The following is a 21,858-nucleotide window of genomic DNA, read 5'->3' on the forward strand; positions in this document are numbered from 1 at the left end:
TAGAATTTTATATTCATGATACATGTTTAGTGTAGCTGTATTTGTGTGAATACTGTGTTATTAAGGAAATGTCTAAAAAGAATAAATTTTCGTTTAGATATTAGTAAAAAAAAAAAAAAAAGAAAAACAGTATAACACATTTCTGAGTATTAAACCCATAATATTTTTCTTTTCTTTTTTTTTTTTTTTTGCCCTTCATCATATCGTTATTTATTGTGAACCTTACCTGATCTCTTTTTGTATAACTATTTTTCAGTGTTGGACATGAAGGAAAGTTTGGGCATGAGTTTCTTGAGTTTGAATTTAATTCCAAGGGAAGACTAAGATATGCGAATAACTCAAATTACAAGAATGATAAAATTATCAGAAAAGAAGGTTAGCCCCGATATATATGTAGATGTGTATGGCAGGTTGAGCACGCGCCCCCATGTGCTTATTATATAAACATACATAAATACAGAAATGCTTAAATAAATGAGTACCCAAATGCATAAATACGTAAATACCCGTGAACTTAAGTGTGAGTGCCCCTACAAATGATATGCATTCATCCCAGTTATTATTACTTTCAATTTTTTAGCTTATGTAAGCAAGTCAGTATTAAACGAATTGAAGCGTATAATTGAAGAATCAGAAATATGTAAAGAAAGTGATAAATTATGGCCTGTACCAGATAAAATTGGAAAACAAGAACTAGAAATATATTTAGATGGAAATGAGTATTATTTTACAACGTCAAAAATTGGTTCACTGTCAGACGTAAAACAATGCAGTGACCCAGAGGGATTAAGAGTCTTTTACTATCTAGTGCAAGATCTAAAATGCTTTTTGTTTTCCCTCATATGTTTACATTTTAGGGTAATTCGTTTATTCGATGAACTGGGTTTTTCGCGCTATCTGTCTGTACGTACATGTGAATATATTTCTACATACATACATACATACATACATACTTGTATAATTATATATGTTAGTACACGACATACTAGTATTTTCACTTACACACTTTTTAATACAGTAAAACTCGCGTAAGTACATGTAAGCGTTCGGGTTTTTTTTTTTTTTTTTTTTCAGATAAAACCTGTGTAATAATGTTCAAGTTTCGGGTGTCAATAAAAATATAGAATTGTGCAATTGTAGAAATTTTTTTTCATTTTTTCTTTTAAAAAAAATATCACATAACAAAAATTAAAAACAAGCAAATTTCAAAGCAAAATGATAAAAAAAAAAAAAAATTATGGAACATAGCAAAAGACTAAAAATTGAAAATTTTAATCAAAAGGAATACTGCTCAGTATTAAGTAAAAGGGGCATTGCTATACGTATAGAACAAACAAAATGTCTATAAATGTACAGTATATGTTAATATAAATATAATTTAAAAAAAAATTTTACTTTGCGCATATTGAACGATTTTACTGATATAAAAAAAAAAAAATCAAAAAATGAAAAAATTAATATATTAATCTTTTTCGATATATAACTTATATGGAAATTATTTTTTGTAATATTATACAAAATTGGAACTTGTGGGTTGTATCCGTAATTTTGACAATTACGGTTTGCGCATTTGTTGTATAATACAATCTTTTGTTCTTTCCCTTCCACATCTTTTTCATCCTCGTTGTCGTCTTCATCTTCAATTTCGTCTTCCTCTTCCTGAGCTTCTTCATCCGAATCTTCATCTTTCTTAATTTCTTTATCCGCTTCATTCTCATCCTATTCTTCATCATCCTCTTCATTCTCATCCTATTCTTCCTCATCCTCTTCTTCCTCATCCTCTTCTTCCTCATCCTCTTCTTCCTCATCCTCTTCTTCTTCATTTTCATTTTTCTCATCCTCTTCTTCTTCATCCTCATCGTCATATGCCGCATATTCTTCCTCGTCCTCCTCATTAGACGACTGGCTACCAACAGATGTGTCCATTTTGGAATTTCCATTGTTCACCCTTCTGTATTCACCTAAATAATCGCACGTCTCGATGGAGGAATCGGTTAAATATAACGAAGGAGCAGCTTCTGTATGCTGTTCTTGCTCCATTTGATGTTCATTTTCAAGAATAAATTTCGAATGCAACAAACAGCTAGTTAGTACATGCCCAACATGTACCCGTTTAATAATTTCTCCTTTTTCTATATTTAATATGCTTATAAATCTGTCGTAACTTGCTGAGCAAAGTAAGTTTTTTCCCTTATGTAAACTTAAAGACGATATGGCTCCATTATGAATTTTAAATTTTTTAATAAATGTAATTAAAAATTGATCGAAATTATCTTTAGCCCACATAACAGGTAAATCATTTCTCATGTGAGTTTTATTATTTTTTTGATATTCTTTGTAAAATTTGTATAATTGTTCTTTATTTTTTATTAAATAATCATCCTTTTTTTTTTCCCAGTCCCCCTCTTTTTCATACGCAACGTTTTCATGTGAGCACTTTTTCATATAAATATAATTTAATAATTTATCTCCAGTTAAAATTTCAAATTTGTATACATTGCCATAATTATCTGAAACAAACATATTCTGACTGTCTCTATAAGCAAATTTTTTTATTAGATAATTTTTACAGTTCTCTTCTTTTTTAATATGAAGGGGAGTAAGAAGTCGATTTGGAAGGTTTTCCTTGGGGTCAATGTTTAAAAGTGTTGTGTCCGTTTTTCTTCTTTTTGCATTTCGTAAGGTTGTATCTACCTGTGCGTTCACCTCTGCTTCTGCTGCTACTGTTCCTACTGCTGGTTCTTCTTTTGGTAGTGGTTCTTTCCCTTTTCGAATGTTGTCAAAAATTTTCATGTTCCTTGACTGTAACTCCTGTATGTTAAATTTAGCGAATATCTGTCCTTCCGCAGAACTGGGGAAATGCTCTACGTTATGTACTTCATTTATTATTGAAGAGTTTTTCGTTTCTTCTTGTATGAGATTTGTAGTTTGTCCGTTTGCTACTATTGTGTTATCATCTTGATTTTTTTTGTTAACATTAGTAGTAACGTGTACACCCATGGTACTGTTATACTGTTCTTCTGTATATATATGAGGGTTATTACATATGGATGTGAAAACAAGATCACTCTCCGAATAATTATGATCAAAATAGTTGAATTTACTTTTGCTAACATTTTTAGTCTTATAATGATCATAAATATAAACAGGTTTATTTTGGCATCTCATATCATAAAGTATAATTTTTTGATCATATGTTGCAGCTGCTAATACATTAACATTTATATCATTGAGAAAATTTATAGATTTTATAAGTGTTTCACAATTTATATTTAATAAACTTATTCCTAAATTTCTAGATTTCCATAAATAAGTACCAGAAAATAAATCAAATACCTTTAAGCAATTTTTATAACCACCGATAGCTAGTCGATTTGTTAATAATTCATTAACACAAGATGCATCAACTGGATTACTTAAAATATAAGATTGTATTATGTTTTCTTTTGATATCATATTATTATAATGATATTCTTTACATATATCTTCAATGTTAATATTTGCATACTCATTTTTTCTAATAATTATATTTGTACTATCCTTTTCGTCAATTTGTTTAAATTGAATATTGTCCAGTATATCATTCTTATAATTTTTCAAGTAAACTTGAATTCTTTTGTCCTTATCATTTTGGTATTTTATTTCGTCTTTATTATTTAAAAGATATTTAAACTTATCGCCATTTCCCCATTTCAACACATTTACATGTCCGCTATTACTTACTGTAACTAAAAGTCTATCATTTAATAGATAGTCTTTATATATACCATTTTTTATTATTTTGGCACACGTATATAAAGGCATAATATTTGAGTAATTTTTGTACTTTTCTTTGTCTTTATTAAATAAATCATCATATATTATACTATGATGATGGTTCAGCATCCTTGTATAAATACAGTTATTACAGCTTAAAAATGATAAGGAGCACGTATCACTAATATAGGGACTTTCTTCTTTCTCATAAAATTCAAAGCTTTCAACTAGTCCATTCGTTCTACATAGAGTTATTTCTGATTCTTCATATCCTCTGTTGAAAAAAAAAAACAAAATGTAGGGATAATGGAAAAAGAGCATAAAAATTGGTTTGCATTTTCGTTCTATGCTTTGTTTTAAGAGAGTAAAATGCGTACAAAAATACATAAATATGTGTGTGGATACATATATAAGTAGTAGATCCATGCATAAGTAGTGGATCCATGCATAAGTAGTGGATCCATGCGTAAGTAGTAGGTACATGTATAAGTTATACATACAAACATAAGTTGTACATACAAACATAAGTTGTACATTCAGACATAAGTTGTACATACAAACATAAGTTGTACATACAAACATAAGTTGTACATACAAACATCCGTTGTAGATACATGCATAAGTAGTAGGTATAAGCATAAGTTGTAGATACAAAAATAAATTATAGATACATGAAATAATGATACATGCATAAGTGGTAGATACATGCATAAGTGGTAGATACATACATTTATATTTACATATTTATATAATATACTTTCATTACCCATATCCTCCAGACCACGTCATGTTGTTAACTGTTCTACTCAAATGAGGGTGGAGTTCCTGTTGAATAACAGAACTCTTTGTCCTGCATTGTATATATTTTAATAAGCCTATTTTATCAGCTGTTATTACTTGCATCATTTCTTATTAATTGTATAATTTAGGTTTTTATTTTTTTGTCGTTTTTTTGTTATATTTGCTTTTAACTATAAAATTATACTTTAAAACTTAATCATTTTTATAATGAACTTTTTATATTTATAAAGAAAGAAGGGAAATGAAAAAATATATTTATTCCTAAAAAAAATTTTTCAACTTGTATTTTTTTAAACATTTTATTATTACATATTTAGCACTCAAAATAATAGTTTGTGAAAGTTTAAAATAAATGTGATGGGTAAAATGAAAATACGTTGCTCCTTTTTTTTTGCTTCTTTTTATGCTCCTTTTTATGGTACTTTTTTTGTATCTTTTTTTATGTTTCTTCATAAATGTTTATTTTGTTTTTTTTTGTAAATTACTTTAACATTTTCAAAAAAAAAAGAGAAAAAAATGATCTTTAAACAACAATCAAATGAGCAGACGAACAAGAACGCAGTAGAAAAAAAAAAAAAAATATATATATATTATAATAATGTATAATGGAATGACAAAATAAACAAATTATAAAAAAATTGCAATTAAAAGGTTACACAAGAATTTTAAGAATGTACATGTATAGAAATCATGAGAAAAATTGGAAAAAGTTTTTTCTGCTACCATCTACATTACTGCTTCTGCTTAGTAACTAAACTTTAGCGATTAACAATTTAAACGATTCCTTTTTTTTTTTTTTTTTTTTTATGGCATCCAAACGTATATATATGAGTATATATATATTTGGTGGGTGTAAAAATAACAGTTGTACGAAAAAACAACCATGAAGAACTGTTGCACATGTATGAAGATACTTTATCTGGAATGTTTAATTTTTAAATATTCCCTCCTTTTTGTTTTGTTTTGTTATGTTTTGTGTTGTTTTTTTGTTGTTTTTGCAAAGAATCCTATTTACATATAGTACTAAAATATGAATTAAAATGTGTTCATTTTTGTTTTGAAGGATTTCTTTTTTATTTTTGGAAAAACTTTTGCTCAAATAATGGGTATAAATACATTCCCATATAATATTTGGTAGAATTATTGACTTTGTTTACTATTTTATAATATTTTAAATGATGTAAAAGGCGTTGTTTGGTAAACTGTTTTTTTAAATATTTGGGCGTTTTTTCTTTTTTTTTTTTTGTGATTCAAAATATTCTTTTATTAATATATTGAGCATCCAAAAAGGACTGAGATGCTCGAAGGTATTATTTTGTGTTATTATATAGAGATGTAAAAATTTTACGCTTTGATAAGTTCATAAATATTTAGTATTATTCGTTATAATAGCTATTTTTTTCCGCTTTTTTTTTTTTTTTTTTTTTTTTTTAGAACTTAAAAGACCCATGTATAAAAAGAAAAAAAAAATTAATATATAAGCGTTAATTACAACAATTTTTTAATGTAAATGTTTGATATCTATATGAATGTATGAATATACATATATTTACATTTCTTCTTTAAAAAAATAAAATAAAAACTTAAATGTAGTTTATCTTAAATTGCTATAAAATAAAATTGGTTCTTCATGTTATTATGACTTTATGTTAATAAATATTGTTTATACAGTAATTTTACAGTTAAGGTATTTAAGATAAAATTTTTTTTTATTTTATAAAATAAGAAAAGTTTTATTTTATTGTATTATTTTATACTTTATTATATTTCATCATAATATATTTTATTATATTATACTTAATTTTTAATAAATAATATATTTAGTGTTTTAAAAATATGAGGAATCCAATTGTTGGGTGTTTGAATACTTTGTCCAATTTTATATCGGACATTTGTAGCGCCATAGTAAGTTGCGTGGATGGTTCCTTCAGAGCTTTAACATGTTAGTAATAGAAAAAAAAATGTGTAACAAATGGGAAGAAAGCTTTTTTTTTTTTTTTTTTTCTTTATGTTAAATACAATTAATTAATGAATAAGATGATGATAATGTGAAGAAACAGAAGAATTCCTAATATATGTAACAGTACAAGGATCATACATCATATATTTTAGAAGAGTGTTTTTTTATTTTAATTGAGTTTTTTTCTTTTACTGTACTTTTTTTCATAGTGTGTTCACTATTTTACTTTATTACTATATTTTAATATATAGAATTTTTCATTTATTTCGTTACGTAGATAAGAATTATTGTTGTTATTGTTATTTTTTTTCTTTCTGCTTATGTTATTCGAACTTTTTTTTTTTTCCCCCTTTGAGTTAAATATTCGTAAACATATATAAAATACTACAACAAAAGTAACTATAGGACTGTTAACATTTTAATATTTTTATTGAAGAATTTTTTTTCTTCTTTTTAAAAAAAAGTAACATATAGAAATAATGGAAAAATATTTTTTCACTCTTCAACATATAACAGTAACATAGGAATTTTAATAGATTTTTATTTTTTTGGAGCACTTCAGTTATTTGAGCATACGAACGTTATATCTTTAGTAACCCCTTTTTCTGTCTACCTTCCATGCAACCTTTATAAAATTAAAACATAAAATGAATTAAAAAAAAAAAAAAGAAATAAGACAAACAAATGAAATATAAGCACGTGTACTTTTTTTTATAAACATATAAAAGAATGTATATATTTTATAAAAAAAAAAAATTTTCTCAAAAAGAAATGTAATAAAATATTTTGTAATATTATGAGGTTTTAGAAAATGAGGAAAAAAAAAAAAAATAAATAAAACAAAAAAAGTAGTTAATGACGCAATTTTTCCGACAAAAAGGGAATAAATAAAAACATATTTATTTGATAATTGTACAGAATATTAATGAACATAAAAAATGTATAAATAAATTAAAATACGTGTACATGTTTGTGTGCAGATACACATTTTTTGGTGTTGAAAAGGATGTATCATGCGTATTTGTGGAAAATGTAAACTTTTATTTTTATTCTATATAAAAGAAATAAATTCTTCGTATGGGAAGAATAAAGGTAAGAAAAAGGTGAATTTGTTTGAGTATTTACACTTGTGTATTTGTACATATATATGTGCGTACTTGTATGTATATATATGTGTACTAGTATGTATATATGTACATATGAATCATAGCGCCCTGTTTACGCCGTGGTTTAAAACTTCAATTCGTATGTGTAGATATATAGAGACCTTTCCTTACATCCATGTATCACAGTATAAAATATTTATTTCTTTTGAAAAAACTTCTTTTTCCATGGAAAATTGTGTTTACATTTGTATGTATACTGCATACATAGGAGTTATAATATAAATTTTTAATTTTTTATAATTTAGGTGTAAAAGGAAAGAACTATTTTTCATCAACTAAATATTATGTTGGTATATGTATATTTATATATTTACATTTGAATGCTTGATTTTTTAGTTAATTTGTTCAACATTGTGTGTATTAACAGTAGTGTTGTTTTGTTGCTGAGATTATTTATTTTTACGCATGTACCAAGAGATATCGCTTTTGCTTTTTTTTTCATAAAAAATATGTAAATTATTTGTAGGACATTTACTAACTTTGCAAATTTTAGCATATTTTGTTTACATGTTATTGTAGTTATTTAATATGTGTAATAGCATCATGGGAAATTGCGATAAAAGATTTAATACTATAGTTCTGTTAAAAATTTTCGCTCCCTAAGTACTTTAGCTATAGGAGGGTAAAATATAAAATGAATTATTTTTGCGTATTTATTTTTTGACAAATTTTTTATTAATTAAAAAATGTTGTTTATAAGTGTAAAATATAGTATATATCTTCTTGAAGAATTCAGTATGTGTGTTACAAAATGTGGAGTGGTAATTTTTCGTTGATCATAGAAGTAAGAAGCAAAAGAAACAACATGAAAAAAAAAAAAAGGAAAATTTATAAATAAAATGAACTGTCATTAAATGAACATTAACGAAAATTCGCAAGTCAAAATAATTATCTAATGGTAGTTTTTAAAAAGAAAAAAATAGGTTTAATTCATTCTTTTTAATTTTTTCTTTCGTTGTGGGTGAAAATTATATTAAAAAAAAAAAAAAAAATTGGACAAAGTGGATCGTAAGAAATAGGTAATCATTGCGTAATTTATATTAATAATAGTGTTGTTAAAAAACATTTTAGATATAGGCTAATTTTTTTTTTTTTTTAAAAGTGCATTATAATTTTTTTTTTTTTTTTTTTACAAAGAATAAGAATGTATACTTTTCTAATATTTTGGTATATAATATGTTTTAATTTTGCACAAATGTGTAATTTACATAGTATTTATTTTTGGTTAAATAACATATAATTGCTTTAATTAGTAAGGACAATAAGAGCTTTTCTGATGATTTTTATGAATTATAATAATATAATTGTACTATTCAAGGAAATAGGTGGGAGAGGGAAAAGAAAAAAAATGGAAAATTTGGAAAAAATGTATTAAGAGAAAATAATAACTTGAGAAAGCATTTAGAAAGAGCGTTTTTCTTTATCGAGTTTCGAACAAAATATTTTAGTGTTCGCTTTTTTAGTACAAAGATTATTTTTATGTATATCGAAAAAAATGTGTGTATCATTTACACATATTTACAACTTTTGCACTTGCATAGATATAAATTAGTGTGTGTGAATTTAGGAGCTCTTGATTTCAGAAATAAACATTTAAATATAATAAATAAATTTGCGCATTTAATTTTTTATTTATTTTCCCCATTTTATAAATGTTGTACATTTGCAACAATTTGGTGCCAAAAAATGAGAAATAGATTAATAAAAAAAAAAAAAAAAAAAAAAAAAAAAAACTAAATACATTTACTTATAAATTTATATTTGGGATAAATTAATTCTATGAATATTTTTTGGAAATTATAAGAGAAAAATTATTTTTAGAGCATTCATTTTTTATAAATATAAAATTATATATTGGTGTATGTACGAAAAGTCATATGTAAGTGAAAAATCAATTGAGGTATTTTAATTAAATGAACAAGTAAAAAAAAAAAATTGATTTTATCTCATAATTTTAGAAATTGAATTTTATATCATTTTTTGATATCCATTTAACAAGTGTTGGACACACTGTCCAAGTAATGTTATCTAGAAGAATGAGTTCAATGAAATATTTTATTTTTTCTTTAATATGGGTAGTGGTATACGTAAGTATGAACGGGAGGACAGATTTTTTCATTTTATTAATTTCATATGTTTATATGTACATATATATGTGATTGTGTATTCATATGTATATTTGTATGTGAGCATGTGGTTAGTGCTAATTTATTTATAGTAGTGTGCTGTGCTAAGAAGCGTGTGTTATTCGTGTAGTTTAGTAAAACAACATTATATGTTTGTGTTTTACATTTATAGAATGAAAGGGCAAAGGACAATTCTTTTCCATTAAATCAAAATAAGTATAAGAATGAAAGCATATTATTTTTATGAAAACGATACAATGAATACGAATATATATGTTTTCAGCTTATGTCTTAATGAAGTTTTAATGATATGTTCATAAAGGAAAAAAAAAAAAAAAAAAAATTTGCATCTTCATATTAAATATGTGAAAGATCGTATGTTCATCTTTTTATGAATAATTTTTTTTTTTTTTTTTTTTATATAGAAGTTCCAGTGAATTAAACGGACGTATCTTAAGGTAAAAAATGAGCTAAGGCAAGTTTTTTTTTTTTTTCTTGCTAATATAAAGATTGAGGAAGGCCAGTGAATAATAGTTAACATGTATATGTTGAATATTTGTTGTGTTAGGCTACAAAATTATTTTTCATATGTTTCTTTTTACAGACTAGACACACCAGAACCATGGGGAGATTCTGAAACATACGAAATAAGGACAAGGGATAGGTCAGGTAATTTGATTACTACAGTGTTTAATAGATACGGAGAAGCATTATATTATTATACAAATAAAAAGGAGCGAAGAAAGAAAAAATCGAGTAAAGGAATAAATTCATAATTAAGAAGGAAAACAAAGGAAAGGAAATATTAACTATTTTTGCGAAGAATGATTATTTTGTAGATCCATTACTTTAGAGTCATTTAATTATATGTTTTTGAAAGATTTTATTGTTTTTGTTCATTTTTCTTTATTGCCAAATGAACATACCCCTTCGATGAGGGTCCTTAATTATGTATGATATATGTGTATATATAAGCGTGTAAATTAAAGATGGAATAGCGTATGAATGCATAAATGGAATGGCGTATGAATACATGACTGGAATAGCGTATGAATACATGACTGGAATAGCGTATGTATACATGAATCTAATGGCGTATGAATATATGGATGAAATTTCGTATGAATAAGTATGTGTACATTAATAAGAATATATTTTTCGAGTGATACCCCTGAAGAGCAATTATTAAGATGCTCATAATATGATGTACGTGGGAAAAAATTTTGACAATTTTTTTTTTTTTTTTTAAATACTGAAAAATGTTAATAATAATATAAGAACAGTACAAATATAAATTATTTTTAATAAAAGAGCTATGATAAAATTATTGTAAGCGTTATTTATTTTTCTGCAACAATAAAAATAACAGTATTATACGTATCTGAAATATGTTTTGATGAACTTTCTTTTATTTAATTTTAAAGGATTTGATATATTTGTTACATATTTAAGTGCATATATATTTGTATATTTATACATATATGTGAATGTATTTTTGTATGTACTACATACAAATGTGTTTTAAAGAAAAATGGCTAATTTTGATATACTATATTATAATATATAATATAATTTAATATAATCACGGCGTCGAGGTGTACATAATAAAATAGAAGCATTTAAAACGCAATAACCAATGTATGAAATAAAGGTATGTACAATGATAATTTTTGTCTTTAATGCAAGTAAAACAAATTATGCACTAATATTATTTAGGAGATGTGATGGTTAAAGATTTGAGTTTATACGATAACATTTTTTCTATTAAAGAATAGCATAAAAGTACAATATTTATGAAAAGTATATAATTTTATTAGTGAATTTATGTATTATTTGCGCTATGGAATTTGTAAATGTATGTATATACAGATATATATGTATGCACTGCCTCCAAATCATGCATATAGCACTTTCAGCAGGAGCTAAAAAAAATGGTACATTTCAAAATAAAAAATTTCTACATGTTATATAATTGTTTATTTTTGTTTTTTTATTAAAATATAGCATCCATATCATATATGTATAAATTATAAATAGCGTATATTTGTCCTGGAAGTTACGCTAGAAAAAAAAAAAAAAAGTTTAGTAATATAACAAAATTACAGATAATTTAAATAAATAGTTATCAAGCAACATAAATGTATATATTAATATATATAAAAATAAAAAAAAAATGTATAAATATATAGGTTATTAAAAAAAAAAAATTAGCTAATATTTATAGTTAGTAATAAAAAAAAAATTTTTATCTTAAATATTTTTATATAATACAGTTGATACACTTCAATCGTATTATATACAGCAGTAAACATTATTATATATATATACGTAATATATATGTGCACCTAATTCGGAAGTGCTCAATATGAAATATATTTCTATTATGCATGCGAATAGCTATTTTTAAATATATTAATTGGTTTTTAACTATTAATGATTATATGCATACTACATAAAGCACATCCATAAATGTTCGCGTAGTATGTATATAGTGAACAAACTTTTGACAGTATTTTTAGCAATACAAAAATTTTTATTGATTTACATAAATAGGCATAAAAAAAAACATAATAGAAATAAACATATAACGTTGGGGATTTTTGATCCCGCAGGTAATCTGGGCGTAACTAGTTTATTTTTTTTTCTCAAAATTAAAATTTTAAAAATAAATTTTCAAAAATTTTTTAAAAAATTTTTTGAGCATATTTTTTTTATATAATTTTGAGAATACTTTATATATTAATAAATGTTAAATTAAGAATAATAAAATAATTGGATTAATAATTGAATATCTCAAAAAAAGCATTTTAAAAAAACAATTTTTTAATCATTATTTAATTTTAAGAAAATTTACTCATTTTTATTAGTAATTTATAAAGTTTTAAAAAGAAACTGAATGTGTGATTTTCAAATAAAAAATTTTAAACACATTTTAAATTTTGCAATTAAATTTCTTATAAATGTTAAGTTATTTTTTTGATTATAATTTTAAAAAATATTTTAAGTATTTTATTAATAATTTATGAATGTTATAATTGCAAAAAGTAATTTATAATTATTAACAACAAAAAAAACAATATTATTTTATTTATATATTTTATATATCAGTAAAAATCACTTTTTAACATAGTTAATTTTAAAAAGAAATTATAAATAGCAAAATAATTTTGCATTTTAAAATTTTACAAGTAAACATTATTTATAAATAATACGATAATTTTATGAAATAGTTTTACTATATATTATATTATAATAAATGAACTTATCAATTTTATTATAAAATATCATTTAAAAATAATATATAATTTGTCATATATGTTATTATTGTATATCCAATTTTGCGTTATATATTATGTATAGAGGTATCTTCATATTTTTTATTCATTAAATTTATAAAAACATTCAAAAATTATATATAAATGATTTATAAATTAATTTTTTAAATGTATTATTTTTATCGTTACAAATATTAAATTTTATAAAGTTATATATATTATTTCTGTTTTGTGCTTTACATTCCATATATACAAATTATTCCATTATATATATTTATACATATATTTTTTTACTATTCATAAAAAATAGTTATTATATATTCTATAATATTGTTGTACATTATTTATTATAATAGTTTTCAAAGCTTTTATAATGTTTTACAAGATTATTATAAAACAAATATAAAATAATTACATTAGCACAATATCCTTTTGTTTAATTACGTATAATTTCATATTTATGTAATGAATAATAATGCTGCTTAAAAAACAGTTTATTCTACTATATTTATAATTTTAATAGTTTTACTTTTATAATTTTTAAATGTTTTCATATTTTTGTATATTTTTATATTTGCTTATCTTTATAGTAATAAAACAAAATATTACATTATAATGCCATAATTGAAAAAAAATTAATTATTCTTTATGTTAATTAAATACCATTAATACAATTGCACAAATATAATAATTACATAATATAAAATTACATAACTTTTTATTTATTTATGTATGTTTCTTCATATTTGCTTTATTTTATACACCTGTTTTTTCACATATGCATCATGTATAATATTTTTTCATTTTTTTTATGTACTTTTTATTTTTATAATTATGCAAAATAAAGTAAAATAGAAAGTCTTAATTATTATATAATAATATATCCATGACATATAATTAAATGGTAACATATATATAAAAAATGTATATTTAGTATTTTTTAATCATTACATTTCTATGTCAGAAATTTAATAAAAGAAATTTCAAAGTAAGACAATTAAAAATATTAAATTTATTTTTTTTCGAAGTGCAGGAGTGTATATTCATTAAAATAAAAATATATAACTAGTAAAATAAGTATACAACGCGACATACATCATTATATTTGTATTATGGTTATTTCATGTATAATTTTTATATATTTAATTATCTTTGTTGCTATATAAAAATAATAAAAATAAAATAATTATTCCATTCTTGCTATCGAACTTTTCATATTATTTAACCGTTGTTAAATAAAATTCATAGTTATCTCATTTCTATTTACTAATTTTTAAGACAAAAGAAATTTTAAATATAAATGTCTCTTTATTGATTTGTAAAGAAAAAAGTATATACAATCTAATTTAGAAATTGAATAAATGTAATGTAAAATGATTATATAGACCATGCTATTGAGAAATTTTCTTCATAAAGATGAAAAATTTCAATGCATCAAAATTAATGTCAAAATAATATAATAAAAATAACAGAAAATTTATTGTATTAAGTAAAATTGATAATCTGCTAATATTGTATTCTATAAGAATAATTAATTATATATCATCCTTAATGTATCATATAAATGCAATATAAAATGTGTAAGTTATAAAAAGTATAGCTATATTATATATATGTTATATTTATTTGTTTTATAATACATAAAATAGAATTTAAAATTCATAATTAAGATATAATAGTGAAATTATTTATTAATTTTCTTTATTTATAATTTTACTATTATAGTTATTTACGATTTTATACAATTCTATCATGTCTTATGGAACTCACAATAATAGTATTTACATATATATATATACTACTACTCATATTTTTACATTTTTTTTAATTGCAAAACTTATAGATACGAATCGTATACAAATAACAGAATTATAATAAATAAGTCATAATTCTGTAATATATAAAAATACAGTAACATATTATTATATATAAAACATCAATAATATATAGACATTCTTGTTTATAAATTATATCTATTTATTTTATAGATATATTATAAACAATATTATATATATTCAATAAAAAAATAAATCAATTAAATATAATTATTATAAAAAAAGCATAAATTCATAAATAAAAAAAAATAATATGTATCATATTGTTAAATATTAAAATTTCGGTTATAGCAATAAATATTATTGCACATTAAAAAAATTGTTTATTATATATATATATACTGTTTGTGTTTAATTGTAGTAGAAATACTACGATTATTTTGCAATATGTGCGTTATATATTTATTGTATTTAAGCCATTTTTTATAACATTTAAGTTATGATATTATCATTGATTTTAGTGAATTTATGTTTTGTTTTTATAATATTATTATATAAGTAACCTGGTTGATCTTGCCAGTAGTCATATGCTTGTCTCAAAGATTAAGCCATGCAAGTGAAAGTATATGCATATTTTATATGTAGAAACTGCGAACGGCTCATTAAAACAGTTATAGTCTACTTGACATTTTTTTTATAAGGATAACTACGGAAAAGCTGTAGCTAATACTTGCTTTAATACTCTTAATTCTTTATGTTTTTTGAGTATGTATTTGTTAAGCCTTATAAGAGAAAAGTTTATTAACTTAAGGAATTATAACAAAGAAGTAACACATAATAAATTTCGATTTATTTAGTGTGTATCAATCGAGTTTCTGACCTATCAGCTTTTGATGTTAGGGTATTGGCCTAACATGGCTATGACGGGTAACGGGGAATTAGAGTTCGATTCCGGAGAGGGAGCCTGAGAAATAGCTACCACATCTAAGGAAGGCAGCAGGCGCGTAAATTACCCAATTCTAAAGAAGAGAGGTAGTGACAAGAAATAACAATGCAAGGCCAAATTTTGGTTTTGCAATTGGAATGATGGGAATTTAAAACCTTCCCAGAAGGCAATTGGAGGGCAAGTCTGGTGCCAGCAGCCGCGGTAATTCCAGCTCCAATAGCGTATATTAAAATTGTTGCAGTTAAAACGCTCGTAGTTGAATTTCAAGGAATCAATATTTTAAGTAATGCTTTGTATATTTATAACAAAGTTGTACGTTAAGAATAAACGCCAAGCGTTATATTTTTTCTGTTACATTTTGTTTTATTAATATATATATGCGTTCTTATTATAAAAATGATTCTTTTTAAAATTCTTTTGTATAATTTTTTATGCATGGGAATTTTGTTACTTTGAGTAAATTAGAGTGTTCAAAGCAAACAGTTAAAACAGTTTCTGTGTTTGAATACTACAGCATGGAATAACAAAATTGAACAAGTCAGAATTTTGTTCTTTTTTCTTATTTTGGCTTAGTTACGATTAATAGGAGTAGCTTGGGGGCATTTGTATTCAGATGTCAGAGGTGAAATTCTTAGATTTTCTGGAGACAAGCAACTGCGAAAGCATTTGCCTAAAATACTTCCATTAATCAAGAACGAAAGTTAAGGGAGTGAAGACGATCAGATACCGTCGTAATCTTAACCATAAACTATGCCGACTAGGTGTTGGATGATAGAGTAAAAAATAAAAGAGACATTCATATATATGAGTGTTTCTTTTAGATAGCTTCCTTCAGTACCTTATGAGAAATCAAAGTCTTTGGGTTCTGGGGCGAGTATTCGCGCAAGCGAGAAAGTTAAAAGAATTGACGGAAGGGCACCACCAGGCGTGGAGCTTGCGGCTTAATTTGACTCAACACGGGGAAACTCACTAGTTTAAGACAAGAGTAGGATTGACAGATTAATAGCTCTTTCTTGATTTCTTGGATGGTGATGCATGGCCGTTTTTAGTTCGTGAATATGATTTGTCTGGTTAATTCCGATAACGAACGAGATCTTAACCTGCTAATTAGCGGTAAATACACTATATTCTTAAGTGAAATTAGAATATAGATAAATTGTGCTAATTTTGATTAAAATATTAGAATGTTTTTTTTAATAAAAACGTTCTTTTCCCTTTTTTTCTTAATTATGCATATTTATTCTTTTTCTTTTTTCGCATAAGAATGTATTTGCTTAATTGTAAAGCTTCTTAGAGGAACGATGTGTGTCTAACACAAGGAAGTTTAAGGCAACAACAGGTCTGTGATGTCCTTAGATGAACTAGGCTGCACGCGTGCTACACTGATATGTATAACGAGTATTTAAAAATATATATCTTGTTATGTTATATGTATTTCTATATGTATGCATGCAAAGAATATATAGTTTTCCTCCACTGAAAAGTGTAGGTAATCTTTTTCAATACATATCGTGATGGGGATAGATTATTGCAATTATTAATCTTGAACGAGGAATGCCTAGTAAGCATGATTCATCAGATTGTGCTGACTACGTCCCTGCCCTTTGTACACACCGCCCGTCGCTCCTACCGATTGAAAGATATGATGAATTGTTTGGACAAGGAAAAAGGGTTTTTATTCTTTTTTCTGGAAAAATCGTAAATCCTATCTTTTAAAGGAAGGAGAAGTCGTAACAAGGTTTCCGTAGGTGAACCTGCGGAAGGATCATAATATTTTTAAAATAATAGAAAAAATAAATTTTTAATAAAAATAATTTTGTTCTCATCTCACAAAAAATACAATAAATAATTTAAATTCATTTGTAAAACATTAAATGTAATTAGAAAATTTAAAATTCTTCTCTTTATATTTTTCAATTGAGTTTAATTATTTATTATTTTTTTGAAAATAAAATTATTTTGAATAGTTTTAATAAATCAATTTTTATAATATTAATTTATAAAATTTTTACATTATACAAAATAAAGTTAGTTATATATTAATTATATGTTAAATATATAATTTTATATAAATATATATAATATATCTATATAATATTGTATATTGTTATATTATATAAATTTTGAAAAGCAATATTTTTAGAATTTATATATAAGAATTTAACTAATAATTAGTTTCTTCTAGTATTATTATATAAAATAATAAAATATATAATATTAATTTATATATTATTTAATTTAATATAAAATGTAGAATTTTTGATATATTTTTAATGTGTGTAATTGGTTACAAAAATATGTATTAAATTTTTTATAATTATTTAAAATCTTTTTATAAATGTTATTTTTGTTTATGACATTATTATAAAAAAGATAAAAATATTTTAATAAAAATTATATATATATTATTTATTATTATATAATTATTTATTAAATAAAATAGATAATGCTTAGTAATGTAAATATAAATTTAAATTTTTAATATATTTTTATAATACTTTTTTTAAAGGGGGTTATTTAAATATAAAGCAATATTTTTTTTATCTAAATTTATTAATTTTTAAAATATTAAATTTAAGTAATTTCAATAAAGAAATAACTTAAATTTTTTTTGCACAGTCTTAACGATGGATGTCTTGGTTCCTACAGCGATGAAGGCCGCAGCAAAATGCGATATGCAATGAAAATTGCAGTGACTGTGAATCATCAGAATGCTGAATGTAAGCTACACCAATTTCTTAATGAAATAATGGTACTCCTTCATAATATTTTTTATTATTTTCGGATATTCGGACTTTTCGCATTCAAAACTTATTTTGTTTTAGCATTGTTTAATTATTATATGCTAATACAGAAATAGAAAAAAGATATAAAAAAATATGATAGGTAATTAGAATATTATTATTGTGTGTTTTTGGTTAAACTTATTTTTGAAACCTTTTATTTTATCAGACCACAATTTTATTAATTTTTTCTATTTTTAAGTTCCCTTTTTAAATATAAAAAGGTCGTAGCTTTATAAGAAGTAGAAATTATTAATAAGATATTTCCCTAATATATTTTTACTTTTTAGTAAATAATATATATTTAACGAGTCTAACGATAAGATAACATTTTTGAAATTAATTTTTAAAATTGTAAAAGAAGGAATCAAAAAGTAAAATTGAATGAAGATAATAAAATATTATAGGAATATTTTTAGTATTATAGCTATATAGTAATTAGTACAGAAAGTTTTAATTATAATATTTTAACTTTTCTTTAAATATAAATTTTATAGGCTGTATTTTTAGTTGTATTCTTTTTATATTTGGTTTATATAAAAATTCATGGAAATTATTTTGCATTAGTTTTTAATTATATATATATATTTATATACGTTTTTTAAGTATATATAATGTTATATAATATATTTTATTATATAATAAATTATATATATATAATTTCCGTAATTTTTTTTCAAATTTATATTATATTCTGTTTTTGCGGTTATTTTATATTTATATATATATAATTTTTTATTGATGCGTTTGGGTGTATTTTTGAGGTTTTAGTGAAAAGTAAAAAAATTAAATAATTTTGTAATTGCAGAAATAAAAAGAGAGAAGACAAGAAAGAATACATATAAAAAATAAGCTCATTAAAAAATTTATTTCAGAAGAAAAGGAGCACAATTTAATAATATTTTAAAATCTATTATAAATAAAGTTATATATGCAGATTTATAAAATGGGTATATTTTTTGAATAGTCAGTATTATATATATATTATTAAATATATATATATATAGAAGAAAAATATATTATAATTTTATAATATTATGTATGTATAAAGTTTAAGTTTTGAATGTTAAAAAAGGAATAATTATTATAAAAATTTGTTTTTGCTTTTTAAGCAATATATACAGCTTATTTATTCCCTTGGAAATCTTAATACAACATTGTGGCATTCACAGTATATAAAGAATTATACATGAGATGCTTCATGCTCTCTCATATCAAGGGACAATGTGTAAGTTTTATAAATAATTTTTAAAGAATATCAAAAGAAAATTAAATTTATGTTAGGAGGGCAAATCCGCTGAATTTAAGCATATAATTAAGCGGAAGAAAAGAAAATAACAATGATTCCTTTAGTAACGGCGAGTGAATAAGGATAAGCTCAAATAGGAAAATCCCTTATAAAGGTTATAAGCCTTTTATGGGAATTGTCATGTTTTTGAAGTAATTCTATTGTTATTTTTAATAAATATAAGCGAAGTGAGCAGGAATGCTCCTCCAAAGAGGGTGAAAGGCCCATAGTTTATATTTATTATTTTTTCAATAGATTATTTCATGTAGAGTCGTGTTCTTTGAGATTGGAGCACAAATGTGTGTGATACATTTCACATAAGGCTAAATATGTGTAGGAGACCGATAGCAAACAAGTACCGTGAGGGAAAGATGAAATAGTACTCAGGAATGAGCAATTAAATAGTACCTGAAATCGTTAAGATGGAACGGATTAAAAAAGGAAAAAATTAAGGAGGAAAAATAGTTCTTTTTTGGGTTATTTTTCTTCTTTATTAAAAGAAGCATCAGTGATATTGGATAATTAAGATAAAACTATTTGATGAAAAATGAATATAAATTTATTTTTTATCTTTCTTTTTTTTCCACTAATGGTTAAAAAATATGGTTTTATAAATATTTTTTAATATTAATAATTATTTATATTGCTGAGGAAATTGAATATTGTAAGAATTTTTATTCTTATTTTTTAAGTTGTTTCTAAACAGTACTTTTTTAACCCACTCGTCTTGAAACACGGACCAAGGAGTCTAGCAAATGTGCGAGTATAAGTGATAAAGATATATTAATCAAAAAATATGTTATTTTTATAATATATAATTTTATGCGAAATTAATGTAATATTATTATTTTATTGTAGAATTGAATGAAAAGTAATTTTCATTGAATGCATACAATACCGGTAAGCAATTAAGCTTTATTGAGTAAGAGCATATTTGGTAGGACCCGAGAGGCTTTGAACTAAGCGTGGTGAGATTGAAGTCAGACGAAAGTCTGATGGAGGATCGAATTGATACTGACGTGCAAATCGTTCATTTCAATCACGTTTAGGGGCGAAAGACTAATCGAAAAGCCTATTAGCTGGTTATTTTCGAAATATCTCTCAGGATCGCTGGAGTTGACTAATATAATTTTACCAGGTAGAGATAATGATTAGAGGAATCAGGGAAATCGTTTTCCTTGACCTATTCTCAAACTCCCAATAGGTAAAAAGGATAAAATAACTTTTTTGTATTTTGTTCACTTATATTTTTATTTTAAATAAAATAACTCCAAGTGGGCCATTTTTGGTAAGCAGAACTGGCGATGAGGGATGCTCCTAACGCTTGGATAAGGTGCCTAAATATTCGCTCATGAGATCCCATAAAAGGTGTTGGTTCATAATGACAGTAGGACGGTGGTCATGGAAGTCGAAATCCGCTAAGGAGTGTGTAACAACTCACCTACCGAATGAACTAGCCCTGAAAATGGATGGCGCTAAAGCGGATTACCGATACCAGGCCATAAAAGGAAGTTTTTTAAAGTAAAAGGAAAATAAAGTTTTCTTTATTTTTTTTTTTTAGAATCCTTTTATGAGTAGAAAATCGTGGGGTTTTGTATAGAAGTGAAATACGTGAGTTTTCATGGAACATATCCCTAGTGCAGATCTTGGTGGAAGTAGCAACTATTCAAATGAGAACTTTGAAGACTGAAGTGGAGAAGGGTTTCTTGTCAACTGTGATTGTACAAGAGTTAGCCGCTCCTAAGGGATAGCTGAAAAGTGTTTATATGGGGAGTGTATTTTGTAAGAAATATACAAGACATCTCCGTCTCAAAAGGGAAACAGGTTGATATTCCTGTGCCGATAATATTTTGAGTGTAATAAAGATGGTAACATATATATAAATGAACTCCTTTACATAGGTCTTACGCTCGGGGTGCGTTTTCTTTGCACTTTACCTTTATAGTAAACCTTGGAATCAATTTACTTGGAGAAGAGGTTCG

General features: G+C 24.1%; 3 protein-coding genes and 3 non-coding genes across 6 annotated transcripts in view; 5 read left to right on the plus strand and 1 right to left on the minus strand.

The window, feature by feature from the left end:
• Positions 1-68: 68 nt before the first annotated feature.
• Positions 69-1,089, plus strand: PmUG01_03031600 (mago nashi protein homologue, putative; the record flags this gene model as incomplete). The annotated part of the gene is made up of 4 exons (XM_029003059.1): positions 69-103; positions 257-375; positions 581-858; positions 1,075-1,089. The coding sequence occupies 4 exons, from the start codon at positions 69-71 to the stop codon at positions 1,087-1,089; spliced, it is 447 nt and encodes a 148-aa protein (XP_028859530.1).
• Positions 1,090-1,749: 660 nt separating this feature from the next.
• PmUG01_03031700 (conserved Plasmodium protein, unknown function) lies at positions 1,750-4,659 on the minus strand (the record flags this gene model as incomplete). Its single annotated transcript, XM_029003060.1, has 2 exons — positions 1,750-4,030; positions 4,523-4,659. The coding sequence occupies 2 exons, from the start codon at positions 4,657-4,659 to the stop codon at positions 1,750-1,752; spliced, it is 2,418 nt and encodes an 805-aa protein (XP_028859531.1).
• A 5,060-nt stretch (positions 4,660-9,719) lies between these two features.
• On the plus strand, positions 9,720-10,585 carry PmUG01_03031800 (conserved Plasmodium protein, unknown function; the record flags this gene model as incomplete). The annotated part of the gene is made up of 4 exons (XM_029003061.1): positions 9,720-9,770; positions 9,982-10,025; positions 10,235-10,267; positions 10,414-10,585. The coding sequence occupies 4 exons, from the start codon at positions 9,720-9,722 to the stop codon at positions 10,583-10,585; spliced, it is 300 nt and encodes a 99-aa protein (XP_028859532.1).
• A 4,834-nt stretch (positions 10,586-15,419) lies between these two features.
• Positions 15,420-17,576, plus strand: PmUG01_03031900. The gene has a single exon (XR_003751927.1). It is a non-coding gene; the product is annotated as an rRNA (ribosomal RNA).
• Positions 17,577-18,417: 841 nt separating this feature from the next.
• Positions 18,418-18,574, plus strand: PmUG01_03032000. Its single transcript, XR_003751928.1, has one exon. It is a non-coding gene; the product is annotated as an rRNA (ribosomal RNA).
• A 1,282-nt stretch (positions 18,575-19,856) lies between these two features.
• The window catches only part of PmUG01_03032100, a 3,995-nt gene continuing 1,993 nt past the window's right edge, over positions 19,857-21,858 (plus strand). The window contains exon 1 of the ribosomal RNA XR_003751929.1: positions 19,857-21,858. This exon is cut by the window's right edge and continues 1,993 nt beyond it. This is a non-coding gene — a ribosomal RNA (rRNA).

The sequence above is a fragment of the Plasmodium malariae genome, assembly GCF_900090045.1.
Source record: "Plasmodium malariae genome assembly, chromosome: 3".
Taxonomy (NCBI): domain Eukaryota; phylum Apicomplexa; class Aconoidasida; order Haemosporida; family Plasmodiidae; genus Plasmodium; species Plasmodium malariae.